At 39.6% G+C, this 13,070-nt stretch overlaps 1 protein-coding gene across 6 annotated transcripts in view; it reads right to left on the reverse strand.

Annotated features, from left to right (window-relative positions):
* The window catches only part of CADM1 (cell adhesion molecule 1), a 328,172-nt gene that overhangs the window by 9,591 nt on the left and 305,511 nt on the right, over positions 1–13,070 (reverse strand). For 2 of the 6 annotated variants that reach the window (XM_031015944.3, XM_031015946.3), the window contains 2 exons: positions 12,586–12,618; positions 5,052–5,105 (listed from right to left, as the gene is read on the reverse strand). The exons of 2 other annotated variants lie outside the window; for them this stretch is intronic. In XM_031015944.3, the coding sequence (XP_030871804.1) occupies positions 5,052–5,105; positions 12,586–12,618 (87 nt within the window). The remainder of the gene's footprint in view (positions 1–5,051; positions 5,106–12,585; positions 12,619–13,070) is intronic. 2 more of the 6 variants (XM_031015945.3, XM_031015948.3) reach the window with 1 other exon arrangement.

Genomic DNA, 13,070 nt, shown 5'->3' on the forward strand with positions numbered 1-13,070 from the left:
TTTCCCACTAGAATCTCTCTCTGGAGAAAGATGCTTCAGTGGACCTCAGGCATTTGGGGGTGTGAGGAGGATGGATTAATGAATATGGTGAAGTCACCCCAAAGCAGTGTCCAACCTGTAGAACTAGAATTCACACTTTGCACCGTGGCCTGCCAACTTTTTAACTTTGGAAGAAAAGTTCCCGTTTGATGGTCTCCTCCCTTCCCACGGTGGAAACAGGAGCATGTTGGATTATGAGAAAGACCAGCAGCAGGATGCAGTTCAGACACATCGTGGGGAAGTCGTGGGTGAGCTGGCGTGGACCCAATGTGATTTCTTCAGTCTACTGCCTTGTATGAAACTCAATTTTAAAAGGGAATTGATGTGGTTTAACCTTTTCCAGCCATCACTTTCCCATGGCACTTAGGGTCACCTCCCAGGGGAAACTGATCCCATAATTTAGGGGAATCAGTGGGACAATAGTACTAAAGTACTGAAGCAGAGTTTAGGTCTTCTTTGAGGAGAAAGAGCTTGATTTGATGCTGGGAAAAAAAATCTTCCCAGGTTAGTCAGCACATTGCTCTATGCCTGATGGGCTGCAGAGAGCCTGACTTTTCCCTCATTCCCCGGGTGCGCACAGTGAATTGAAAAGGGTCAAGAGGATAACCAAAGGCCCCAGCACACAGGAAGCTGTGGATTTCATAGGGGGAAAGGCGGCCCCTGCAAACCAAAGTCCTCTATTTCCTCTAGAGCCAGGAAGACCCATGCTTCGCTTCTGTCTCCTAAGCAAACCGTTTAGCCATTTGGGTCCCAGTTTCCTCATTTATAAATGGAGACCAAGAGCCCTTCCTTAACAATCTCAGGAGATTTTCATGAAAATCTTCTATTATCTGGCTCATTCTCATCTATCTGGGTCTTCCTGTCCCAATGGCCTTCCCTGGTAAACTTTTCTAAACTGACCTCCACCTTCTTCCAGCCCCAGCCCTCACTTCCACTTTATCCGGTTTTATTGTTTCACAGCATTTGTCACTGTCCAAGATTAACTCGTGTTTTGAGTCTGTCTCCCTCAGTAGGGTGTCGCGGTAGGAGAGCAGGGGCCCTGGCTCCTGGAGGCCATGGCAGCTCCAGCTCCTGTTGGTCTTGTTCACTGCTGCATCCCTGGTGCCCAGCCCAGAGCCCAGCACAAGGATCTCAAATAATTTTGTTGAATGAATAAAGATCAAACGAAGTAATATGTGTGAAAGAGCTTTCTAAGTTACAAAGTATGATACAGATACAAGCCATATCATGCCACACTTTAGATTTATGGGCCATAACTTAAATATATCTATACAGCCCATCTGGTTTTTAATGTTTTATTATCATTATTGTTGTTATTACTCTACCAAGGGAATAAAATAGCCTGTTTGCCAAATCTGGGCCACTCTTTATGTGGGGGTTAGGAAAGAGTTCCCCCTAAATGGTACAGCTACTGACAGTTTCTCACACACATTTCAAGTAAGTTTAGCCAGGACTTAAGACACTCCCAGTAACCGGAAGGCCATATATCCCCACCTCCGGGACTGATAATCTAAATCAAAAGAGCTTTAAGTGCTCCTATTAGCTAAATGTAGGTTTGTTATTTATTTTTTGAGATGGAGTCTCTTTCTGTTGCCCAGGCTGGAGTACAGTGGCGTCATCTCGGCTTACTGCAACCTCCACCTCCTCGTTCAAGCAATTCTCCTCAGTCAACCCCTGCTCCCCCACCCCCGAGTAGCTGGGACTATAGGTGCATGCCACCACGCCTGGCTAATTTTTGTGTTTTTAGTAGAGATGGGGTTTTGCCATGTTGGCCAGGCTGGTCTCGAATTCCTGACCTCAAGTGATCCACCCGTCTCAGCTTCCCAAAGTGCTGGGATTACAGGTGTGAGCCATCGCGCCCAGCTAAATATAGGCTATATTTTGAAGCCGTGTTTCTTGTATAATCCATTTAGGGGACTGCAGTTGGTTCACCTAGATTCTTCCTAACACCTAGATGAGGGTTAGCAAAGCCATTTAGAATTGCCCTCCGAGGCCCATGCTTTCTTTTTTGGATCGTGAGGGACATGTTGTAGGAGTTTTCCAGATCACTTTCTTGTTTGTAGGACAAGAGCTGATAACATGTTTTGAGGAATCATGACAGCTCTGGAATTTCTTGTCGGTGCCTTTGCTTCCAAAGCAGAAGACTGATGGATTTCTTGAACTGTGCTGGAGGGCCATTTTCTGGCACACTGTATATTTACCACCTCACTCCACTAAACAGTTCCCCAAGGCCCCTCCACTGCTGAAGGGAGAGAGGCAGTTGGAGACATTTTGAAAAAGTTTTAAAATAAAATAGAAGGATAAATATGCTTAAAGCTATTCTATTCCACATGAGTGGCAATAACCACCAGCTGTCACCAGGAAAGAGCAGATGTAATTGACAAAACAATTCAAAACTCTTATGGATCCATCATCAATAAAGTTAACACCCAAAAAGTAAATGAAAGGGTTCAAAGTAGAACTGGGTAAGCTCCCCAGGCCTGCCAATAATTAAATCACTGAACTACATACGAGCATAATTTCTTTATGCAGATTAAAGAGGAGGATCAGCTGGGCAACTTGCTTTGCTGGGTGAGAATGGAGCACCATATGTTGCTTATGAAATTGTCATTAATGAAGGTAGCACTGGTGCGTGGGGGAGGTCGGGGCAAAGGGGACAAAAGGAAAATAGACCATCATTATTTGGAAGGAAATTGAGTACGTAACATTTATCCATAATATGGAAAGGAGGAAATTTCTACCCTGATGCAGCAGGGAATGGATGATATTATTCATTACCACAGTTTAGCATTAAATGTGCAACACCTACTCTAATTTATTGATGGACTGTTTAAGACGGGTGTTAACCGGTTTGTCTTGTATTATAATTGAATTCAGTCTCTAGGCTACAGAAATTTGAGAAGTTCATCCTTTCTCAATCAATATGCTCCCCTTCAGTGACCCATTTCAAGACAGCTTCATAAAAATAATGTATTTTGTTTTAATAAATTTAAACACTATGACAGCTGCTCAATTTTTATTGGTTGTTTTTTTTTTTCCTTCAGATGTCTCTTTGCTGCTGAGTGAAGCCAAGCTCACAATCAATAGTAATTGATTAATCAGCATCCCCTTTGAACAAAGGTGCTAATCAGTTTTTGATTAGTTCATCAAACCAGATGCAAAGGCAGCCCGGCCCAGCCTGATAGTTCATCAGTGTTCTACATGACTTACGGCTCCTGAGCAATATATGACTGCAGTGTTCCTGCAGGGAGTGGGGGAGGGGGACAACATAATTATTAATTTAACTGAATTATTATGAACACAAACAGTTGTTGGTTTATTGCTTCTGACTTGGGTGATTGATAGAACTGCAGCAGGGACCCATCTGACATGGCGCAGTGCTGAGACCCAGAGTATTCCTAATTGATGATGCTGGTGGAAGGGGTGGATGGCTGATTCAGTCACATTTTCCTAAAGAGGAGAAAAATGACTTTTGCATATCTGAGTGATCCTTGTCTGGCTATTGTGCCAAGAGGGATCAGGGCCAACACACCCACCAGCTTTCTTAGGATCTTTGAGAAGATCCAATTGCCAGGGCTACTGTGTCAAAGAGAGTTGTTTTCTTTACGGTCAATCAGAACTGAGACTGTCTATCACCAGAAATGCAAGCAGAAATTGCTTACTTCCAGCATCACATTTTATGTAGGGAGAAGGACTTATCCACCCTTATTTTAAAATAAAACTAGGCAAATGTTTTTGCAACTTCTCCAACTACACCACAAAGAAGTGGCAAAAAATGAAACACTCTCTTGATTGGCTATCTTTCTAATCTATTTATTTATCTGTGCATTGGGATTTGGAAATTCATTCATTCATCCAATAAGTGTCAACTGGGTACTTAGTACATGACAGGTGTACAACAGTGAACAAAGCCAGCATGGCCTCCTGGAGCTTCCAGTCTGTAGAAAAATAAATCCAACAGCTAAACTCAAACTACAGGCTACATAACAGCAAAGTGAAGATATCCCTGAGGTTTGTCAGAAGCAAGTAGTTGGCAATAAATCTATCGCACTTTGAAAAATCGAGTAGTACTATCTTATTCTCTCACCGGGTCAGACTTATAGTTAAGGACTGCACCTCAATAGCCAACTATTAAAAGGAGCTTCAGTAAAAGTGCCTCTGGAATCTTTCTTTCCAATAGGCTTGAGTAAGTGTCTACGGTCCTATGACTTAATTTCTCCACTGCAATAACAAGAAGGGCCTTGCTTACTGACTTATTAAGTGATGGATGGAAAGGTTTAAGCCATAGCTGGTTGGCAGTTAAGTCCCACAACATCATGGAAGCTCATATAATTGTTTAGCTCTGACCACTTTAAATCTCCTCCCTCCCTCCCTTGTAGGATATGCTTCTTATTCTGGATTAGTAACACCTAAATCCTGGAATCAAGCATGAAACCTACTTTTGCAAGAGCTCAGTGTGCTGTGAAAGAGGTCTGAGGTGGATAATTAGTTTACATCATGGTGTGTGACAAAACAATTGCTCCCCCCTCCTCCCTGCCCTTCCCCACCTCTGACTTCTAAGATAACTACAACATGGCTATTCTAGTCCCCTCCACAGAAGTAGGCAGTCAATGAGTTGCTTGTTTTTTTTTTTAAAAAAAGATCTTGTCACATAATCCAACATCCTTAAATTGCTTTGTAATACAACAAAATTTCTCCCGACACATTATATATCTAGGACATAAACATTATTTGAAGCCACTGAACAGGGGGGCTTTAGTACAATCCCAAAGGTAACTTGTCCTCTCCTGCGCTAATTAAATTGTCCCCATTCTGAAATATAAATATCGCTACCACAGAGAAAACAGGTGAGTGGGTGACCAGGGAGGAAGACAGTATTGATACAAATTTGTTTTTTGTTAGTCTCAAAATCCACACTGATTGCTCAGCAAACCAAATGGCCATTTTGTAAAAGTGGATAGAGCACCCACAGGTTGGACACTGCAGTGCCTTACCTAATGACTAGCCCTTACCTGAGAGGTCCTCACTGTCCAGTTCTTCTGCGGAATTGGGCAACTGAGTAAGGCCTTACAAGTAAAAACAAATCGTTTTTCTTTTCATTCCTCGAGGGACATAAACAAAACACTTAAGAACTGAGGATGAATTTCTTTAAAAACATGAGCCAAATCTCTTGCTATCTATGTTTTTGATAGCATGAATGTATTAATCCATAAGTACATTTCTTCAATTATGTAATTTTGTTCTTAATACGCAATCGATGCAGAAAGATTCCTCAGTCTCCACTGTTCAAAGGACATGAAACATGAAGGTGAATGCTTAAAATCACTCATTCATAACAGCATGCAAAAAGAAAAAAAATCAATAAAGCCTGATTGTTAGCTGTCGATGCTCTGATATCTCTTAAATAAAAATGTATTTAGATGTTACATACTGATGTATGTACGTTTTATTTCGCATTTTACTGTAAATTGAAATCCGCTGCCAATACTGACAAACACAGTTCATTATCAATTTATGATGATCTTGGATCACATATTTCAAAATGGTACAGCATCTGCTAACTGCAGATTGCAGGTTATGCCTTCATCAGAAAATCTGATTCACAAAATAATTTTTTAAAAAAGAGAATTTCATAAATCAATGGTATTCCTGAAAAATAAAACCCTCAAAGCTGAAAAAGCAGTTAGGTCAGGAGGTAATCAAATCAGGGCTTGAAATGCCTATATCCGAGTCAATTCCAATGCTGGCCAGCTGAGATGCTTCTCAGCTAGCTCTGATTTGAATTAAAAGGGGTGAAGAGGGAAGTAGATAAACAATGGGAGGCTCAGATAGGAGATGGTTTCCATTTCCTTTTGCTTTATTTGTGAGCTGATCCTTTAATGAAGTTTATTTAATAACACAAAATGTTAGACATTCAAGGTGGCTTTACTTGTTCTTTGCTGTTCTGCTCAAAGTCCGGTGTGACTAACTGCTTAGGTCTTTTAAGTTGCACAGCAGTTTGCTCATACTTCTCTAGTCAAATTTGTCCCTTTTGAAGATGTCTGTGGACCTAATAAACTGCAAGGTCTTTGGAGAAGCAAGTTGTTTTTATTTTTGCATCTTTCCCTTCTGCTACAGCCAACCCACAAAGTGTATTCTCAGTGAGTATCTGTTGAATTAATAATTTGGGAATAATGCCCAATCAGAGCATAAAAGCAACCAAAACAAATGCTTTTGAAACAAGTAATGTCAAACTGATCACTATTTTTAAAGGCCCAAATGAACCACAACAGTCATGTGCAAATGATCACTGAAGCCTGCATTTTGTAAGTTGCTTTATAGAGAAACCAAACGAACATTGATAGCCAGGTCAATTCTCTGAAAGACGGCTGTCACACCATCAACCCTTGAGGAAGAAGAACTTCCATCATGACCCTTGAGTACTAATAGTTAACGGCAGGTGCTGATTAAAAATGGGAAGATTTTGAGCCCACAGGTATTCCCAAACTATAGATTTAGGCAACTAAAGGGAAAGCAGTGAGCAATGCAATCAATTATAGAGGCAACTGAGTAGAGATGACATCCATTTGTTCTGAAATCTGATTGGTTGACAGTATTCCTATTTCTAATTGGCTTATACATTGTATAAAGACTGATGAATACAATTATTTAAATAACTGTTATAACTAAGCAACATAAAGTACTCCTTTGTAGTTAATTATAAATTTGCAGTTCTCAGAAGGCTAATCTCTCACTTCTACCTGGCCCAACAAATATCAAAGCATCCTACATATGTGCTTGGTGCCCACTGAACCACATTAAACAAGGATGTTTCAAGTAGGTAGCTTTACTGCTGAAGGCTTATTTCCTCGGGGAGGGCATTAGAAAGCTAATTTAAAAACCCAAAAAGACAAATATGTTTATGAAATATCATTGATATGCAAAGGTTTCCATTAAAAGCAACAGACAGTTGATATACACCTCATTAAAGTGGAAACTGTCATTTTTAATGGCATAAACTTTAAAATATATCAAGTTATCTGGAATCTACTGCTCGGATTACGTTCTAAAGCAGGAAGCCATTTAGGCTAGTGGCGTTAAATTTGTTTTTGTAGCACTATTATATTGTGTGAACCTACAATACTCGGCCATAGTTGGACAATTTCTGAATAAATATAATTCAAAAGAATTTACTGAAGCACTGGGTGTATAAGTGGGGACAAGCAAAATTTATCTCCTAAAACTGATTTGGCTTAGGTATTTTTCTTTCATGTTAAAAATTATACACTTTTCATTTTCTCAAAGAAAAAGACAAAGACGTATTTTATGAAGCAGAGAACATTCTTCAAAAGGAGACTTCACTCTAACAATAAGTGGGAAATTACTTCTTGTGTATTCTCTTGAAACTTTCATATCATCCATTAAGGCCCCTTTCTAGTCACTGCTAATTAAAATGTATTCAACATATGTCTTTAAACTTTGTTAAACAAATGAAAGTTTACTTTTTGTCCATATGGGATTATTTTTGAGCAATTAATAAAGTCCTAAAGATGCAAACATGGTAATTTAATATATGCATGATAGCCACCTCTTCTGCAGAGATGAGTATTTAACTTTTTCATGGTGCTACAATGTGCTATAACATACCCTAAGCCCGCTCAGGTAATGCTTTTGCGGTTGTGATTCTGCCTTTTCAACAGTAATTGCTGGCTTCTAAAAGTGATACAATGTGGCCATTTAAAACCAGGGTAAGAAAAACCTCAAAAAATTAGAAACAATAAGAAATTCTAGAGATATTAAATCAATTCAAGGTCAAATACGATTTAAATGCTTATGGGCTCAGTTTTTCAGGGTATCATTTTGTTTTTCCAGAAAATTTTGAAATAGAATGATCGAATAAAACCTCCAGAGAACAAAAACTTAGCCCACCGGCCCTAGTACCATTCCCATTATGAAAAACAAAGTAGGCGATGGTCTCTCTCTTACCTAAGCAGCATACATCTGATCACTTGGCCATATTATGGAAACTCTTACTTCCACCACCAGCCATGAGTTCAGACGCCCCCGGGAGTTTTAATCTAAAAACTCAGTCATCCTGTTCTTCCTGCTTTGTCAGCTTTTGTGGAGAGTTTTCCCTTCTTCCCATTAGCAGAAATTTGGTTCACGCCGTTAGACAGTAGCACATTGTTTCCAAACTGCATATCAAGGCTGAAACACAATCTTCAGGTCCTGCAGCCATTCGTAAACCTCTTGAGCTTTGCTCTTGTGTAGAATGTACAATGTCTGCAGAGTCCCGTGACTGAATGACAGCCTTTGAATGCCATTGTTATGTGCTCATACAGAAAGATGTACATAGAGGCACATACACAGATGGTGGACATAGCGGTTGTAGTAATGCGCACTGCTGGCTATGTTTCTTTAAAATGGGCTTAAGAATTTCCCTACAACTGAATATAAAGTATAATAAGAAAATTGTATGTGCTTTTAGAATTTGACCATGGTTTGCATTATTTATAAACGAGTCGGGAAAAGGAAGAGCTACGGGGCAGTTTTCTAAGGGCTGTGCTCGTAGGGTACGAGCATGTAGCTAGCACAGGCCAAACATTCTGAAACCAAAACTGAAAATGAGAAATTATTCTTCAGAGGGGTTTCCAGTTTGCGTCTTACCACAATTGCATACTGAATTAAGAACAATTTAAAAACTCATTGGGGATATGAAAATTCATGAGATCATCAGCCTCTACTGTATTAAGAGGTGAAAAAGCAAGAGGACAGGTAGACTTGAAAATAATAAAATGGAGAGGGGAGAGAAGGGGCACAGAGAGAAAGAGAGAGAGACGGAGACAGAGAGACCTCAAACCCAGAGGAAGCCAGCTGACTGCAGTGCAGCAAAAGCACAAGCACTATTCCAGACCATGGGCATGCTGTCACCCGACCCCTCACATTGGGGAGGAGGGTGGGGAAGGGGAGAGGGGACACACAGGGCAGAAGGAACAAGGCACAAGACACAGAAGCGCCCACATATGAACAAACAGAAACCATCATACGCACCCACACATCAAGAACATAATGACTACACCATCCGTGCGTTAAATCACTCATGCATTTCTCAGACCATGTGGTATCAGGATTTGGCAGAGTGTTTTTTGCATTGCTCAACATGCACACATAACAGGATTCTTCCTGTCCAGGCCTTAAGGATGAGCTCCAAAAACACAAATGCTCAAGATCCTTATTCAAAGAAGATCCCTTGTGTCAGCCTAGTCTAAAAATCCCATTCTTAACACTCACATTTATCTTTACTATCAATTAAATCCTTAAAAGCACATTGTGGCTAATTGTTGTTTGGCTTTCTTTTTGGAGAAAATCCACTTGATTTTGAATCATGCCCATGCACTTCTAACCTTCCAATACATGCTTATTCCAATCAGATATTGGTAAGAACAAATGGTCAACATACATAAACAACTGGTATAAACTTCATACATACTCTAGCAAAACAAGCTTGAATAAAATATTTTAATGAGTCTTCAAAGGGAAAGCTTTAAAAATTTTTATTTTTTCTTTTCCTTTTTATAAAAACACAGAAATATAGAAGGAAATCCAGTATGAAAACTTTTAAGACCAAATAAGATGGCCATAGCTGATTGATTTAATGTCTTGTCATTTAAGTTGCTAAGTTATCAAACCATTCAACATTTCTAGGCCCAGATCACCATAACAAACATCTCGAGATTATTCTCAAATGAATCTAAGTCAAATGGTTGCTGTAATGAAGAAGTTGGGTTTTCAGCTACAATTCACTAGAATAAAATCAGTTCTGTATCATCATCTCTTTGGAAATCTCAGATGTTGCTTTGTAATTTCCACCATGTTCTATTACCTTTTCTATCCTGACAACTGACCTGGAAGTTTTTCCCCCACATCAAGCAAAATTTTAGATATTATCTGGCTTTCATTACAGCTTCTTTGCTGTGGGTTAAAGAGTATGCTCTTTAAAACAGTGGCTGGAGCCCTTTGTGAAGATGCTACAAGGATTTTGGACAAGGTAAAGAATGTATTTGTAAGTGTATTATACAGGGATCAGCCTAGATTATCTATCACTTTTCTATCCCTCTGCCGTTAAGAAGTCAAATTCCAAGTATATATATATATAATACAATAAATCCCTTGGCTCTAGGTGTATTCTTCATGCACTGCTGGTCAATAACATCCTACTGAGGTTTCACTAACTTGAACATCATCTCCAAACTAATAGGAAGGCAGTTGCTTCTCACAGTACACAAACACCTCTATTACCTGCCACAGAAATGCTATAAAGTCCCATTCCAAGTGTCTCTTCCTTATACCACAAAAAGAGATCACCTTCTCTTTCTCTCTCTCCAGGGAAAGACCTGATTAAAACTAATACTCTAAAATCAGGATCAGCCTGTAAGTTAACTTCTTATTTTTCAGATTAGGGGACAAATTTCCTACTTCGAACAGCCTATCCAACTCTGAGACCTACATCCACTAGAGTCACGTTAAGAACGTGAATTTTATTGAAGGGACCTAGAAAATAGAATTCTGGAGGTTTAGGAGACAAATGGTCAATATTTCTTCAAGGATCTCACAGAATTTAGGAATTGAATGGTTACATTATATCAGGGGTGTCCAATCTTTTAGCTTCCCTGGACCACATTGGAAGAAGAATTGTCTTGGGCCACACATTAAATACACTAAGAATGACAGCTGATGAACTGAAAAAACAAAAAAAAAAAAAAAACAAAAAACCGCAAAACAATCTCACACTGTTTTAAGAAAGTTTATGAATTTGTGTTGGGCCGCATTCAAAGCCGTCCTGGGCCGCATGTGGCCCATAGGCTATGGGTTGGATGAGCTTGCATTTTACCTTGTAGTTAATTACAGTAAGCTCAAAACTTAAAGTATCTTAAAAAGAAACTTAAGTATCTTAAAAAGAATAGAATAAAATCTCTCTAACTACATTAAAATAACCCTTTGAGAATAATCGATAAAAGTCACGAGGTGCTCAATTAATGATGAAACCTACAAATAACTGAGCTTAATGGACTGCAATGCCTGAGATGTAGCAAGCACTATGGGGCATTACCTTAGAAAGTGGAAGTTTTATACCTAATTGATTTCTCATGACTGTCAGCATACCTGGCCTCTTTAAGTTATTTAATGAACTTTTCCCTTTGCACCAATGACCAGAAAGGGCAGAAAGAAATAGGAATGGGGTGAGGAAGGATATATTGCTCAGTACCTAAGTTCGTTTTGCTTTCCCAGAATTCGTCACAGGAAAGTCAAAAGATGGGGTGGCCTGCCAAGCATCAAGGCCTGACCTTCAAGGACAGCTCCTACAGAGCTCAGAGATTTTTCAACTGGTGAGTTATCAAATGTAGGTCTCTAAGTGAGTCAGTCTGTGCCAGGAAATGTTTCTCTAAAAGTTGAATTAACATGGCAGGGTTGGCTGATCACCTCTTGTCATTTAAATGATAGATTTCCACCCTGTACAACAACAGGCAAAGCGATTAAAGTAGGCCCTTTACCAAATAATTCCCTTGGATTCAATTATTAAAATTCAGCCCAGTTTTAAACTAACATATCTTTTCTAAGCACAGTCTTGTCAGGGCTAGATTTGCGCTAAGTAATAAAGTAATATACAGATGAAACATGATTCTCATTTTCTGATTGGAGAGACATAGAAAAGTTAATAGACTTATTCCAATCCAGTAAGTCATTGGTGAGATGGGGAAAAAGAGATCATATTTCCTGATGCCCCTCCTGAGCTTTGACTCACTCAGTTTTTATCACTTTGTGGTTAAAAACGTATTACTATTTTACCTGCAAGCCACACACACACCAGTAACTTATTTAAAGTCCCAGTTAATGCTGATAAAAGTGACATATGGTATCATTCTTGGTTTGGAGGAGTTTTCTGCCAAATGTGAGCATAAAGTTATATGAACACATAGAGATTAGGAGTGAACCAGTGAGGGGTGGTGGGGTACATATGATTAGCAACATAATTAAAGTCATGACCTTTCTAAAGAAGAACAATGACCTTCCTCATCAGAAGCTCACGATTTTAAACAGGAATCTTCTTCCCTGGTCTACCCTTCCATCTCAACTTTACTAAGTGACACAAATGGCTCCTCTTCAAGATTTACCTGGGACTATGGCCTATATATAAACAAAGCAACTGGGCCTTTAATTCAGATGTTACAATTTTCCTGCAAATACTCATTTGTTTGAAGCCCCATGTATTTCAAGGTTTGGTGGAGTTTTGTAAGTAAGGAGAACTCTGTGCCACTGAAACTCCTACAATTCCAGCCACCCAGTGGGGAGAAGGTCTCATCTCAGCTTGCATCCATTGGCTACTGAACTCACAACAGAAATGACAAGACTCGACATCTTTTCAAACCTTAAAAAATTATAGTATATTTACGAGGTCAGTCTACTTGAAACATGATTTCCCTTGAAGACTACATTTCTCTTTTTCCCAGGCTTGCCTTGCCTCTCAGCAGTGCTGAGAAAGTAGATAAACAGTAATGTGATACCAACCGTGAACTGCTGGTTCTGTCGTCGCCGTTGTGTCTACAGACAGGAACAGAGGATTGGAGGAAGGGAAGAAACAGGAGGAACGGCATGCAAAAAAAGGGAAAATGGAAAAAAATGGAACAGATAATATATGAGCAAGCTTTCAAAGAACATCGCGTGACAAGCAATAATAAATGAAAAGCAAAAAGCATTTGAAGTGAGTTGCACTGTTTTAAGACATGCCTTGAGCTCAAAGCTGCGAGCCAGTGAGGAAAACAGTAAATTCTTTGGTTCTGGGGGTCTTGCCAGGACACATATATTTGCTAGTCAATAGTCAGGTGGACATGCAAAATGATGAGAAACACCAGTGCAAACTCAGTGGCTGGTAGATGGCTCTTAAAGCATCAAGGCTCAGGACTGCGACAGAAAAGCTCAGTCGAAAGGCCAGTTAAACAATGGATTCATAACATTCAAACATTGCCTCTGTTTTAACCCAACCCACCCGGGCA

This window comes from Gorilla gorilla, chromosome 9 (assembly GCF_029281585.2).
Source record: "Gorilla gorilla gorilla isolate KB3781 chromosome 9, NHGRI_mGorGor1-v2.1_pri, whole genome shotgun sequence".
Taxonomy (NCBI): Eukaryota; Metazoa; Chordata; class Mammalia; order Primates; family Hominidae; genus Gorilla; species Gorilla gorilla.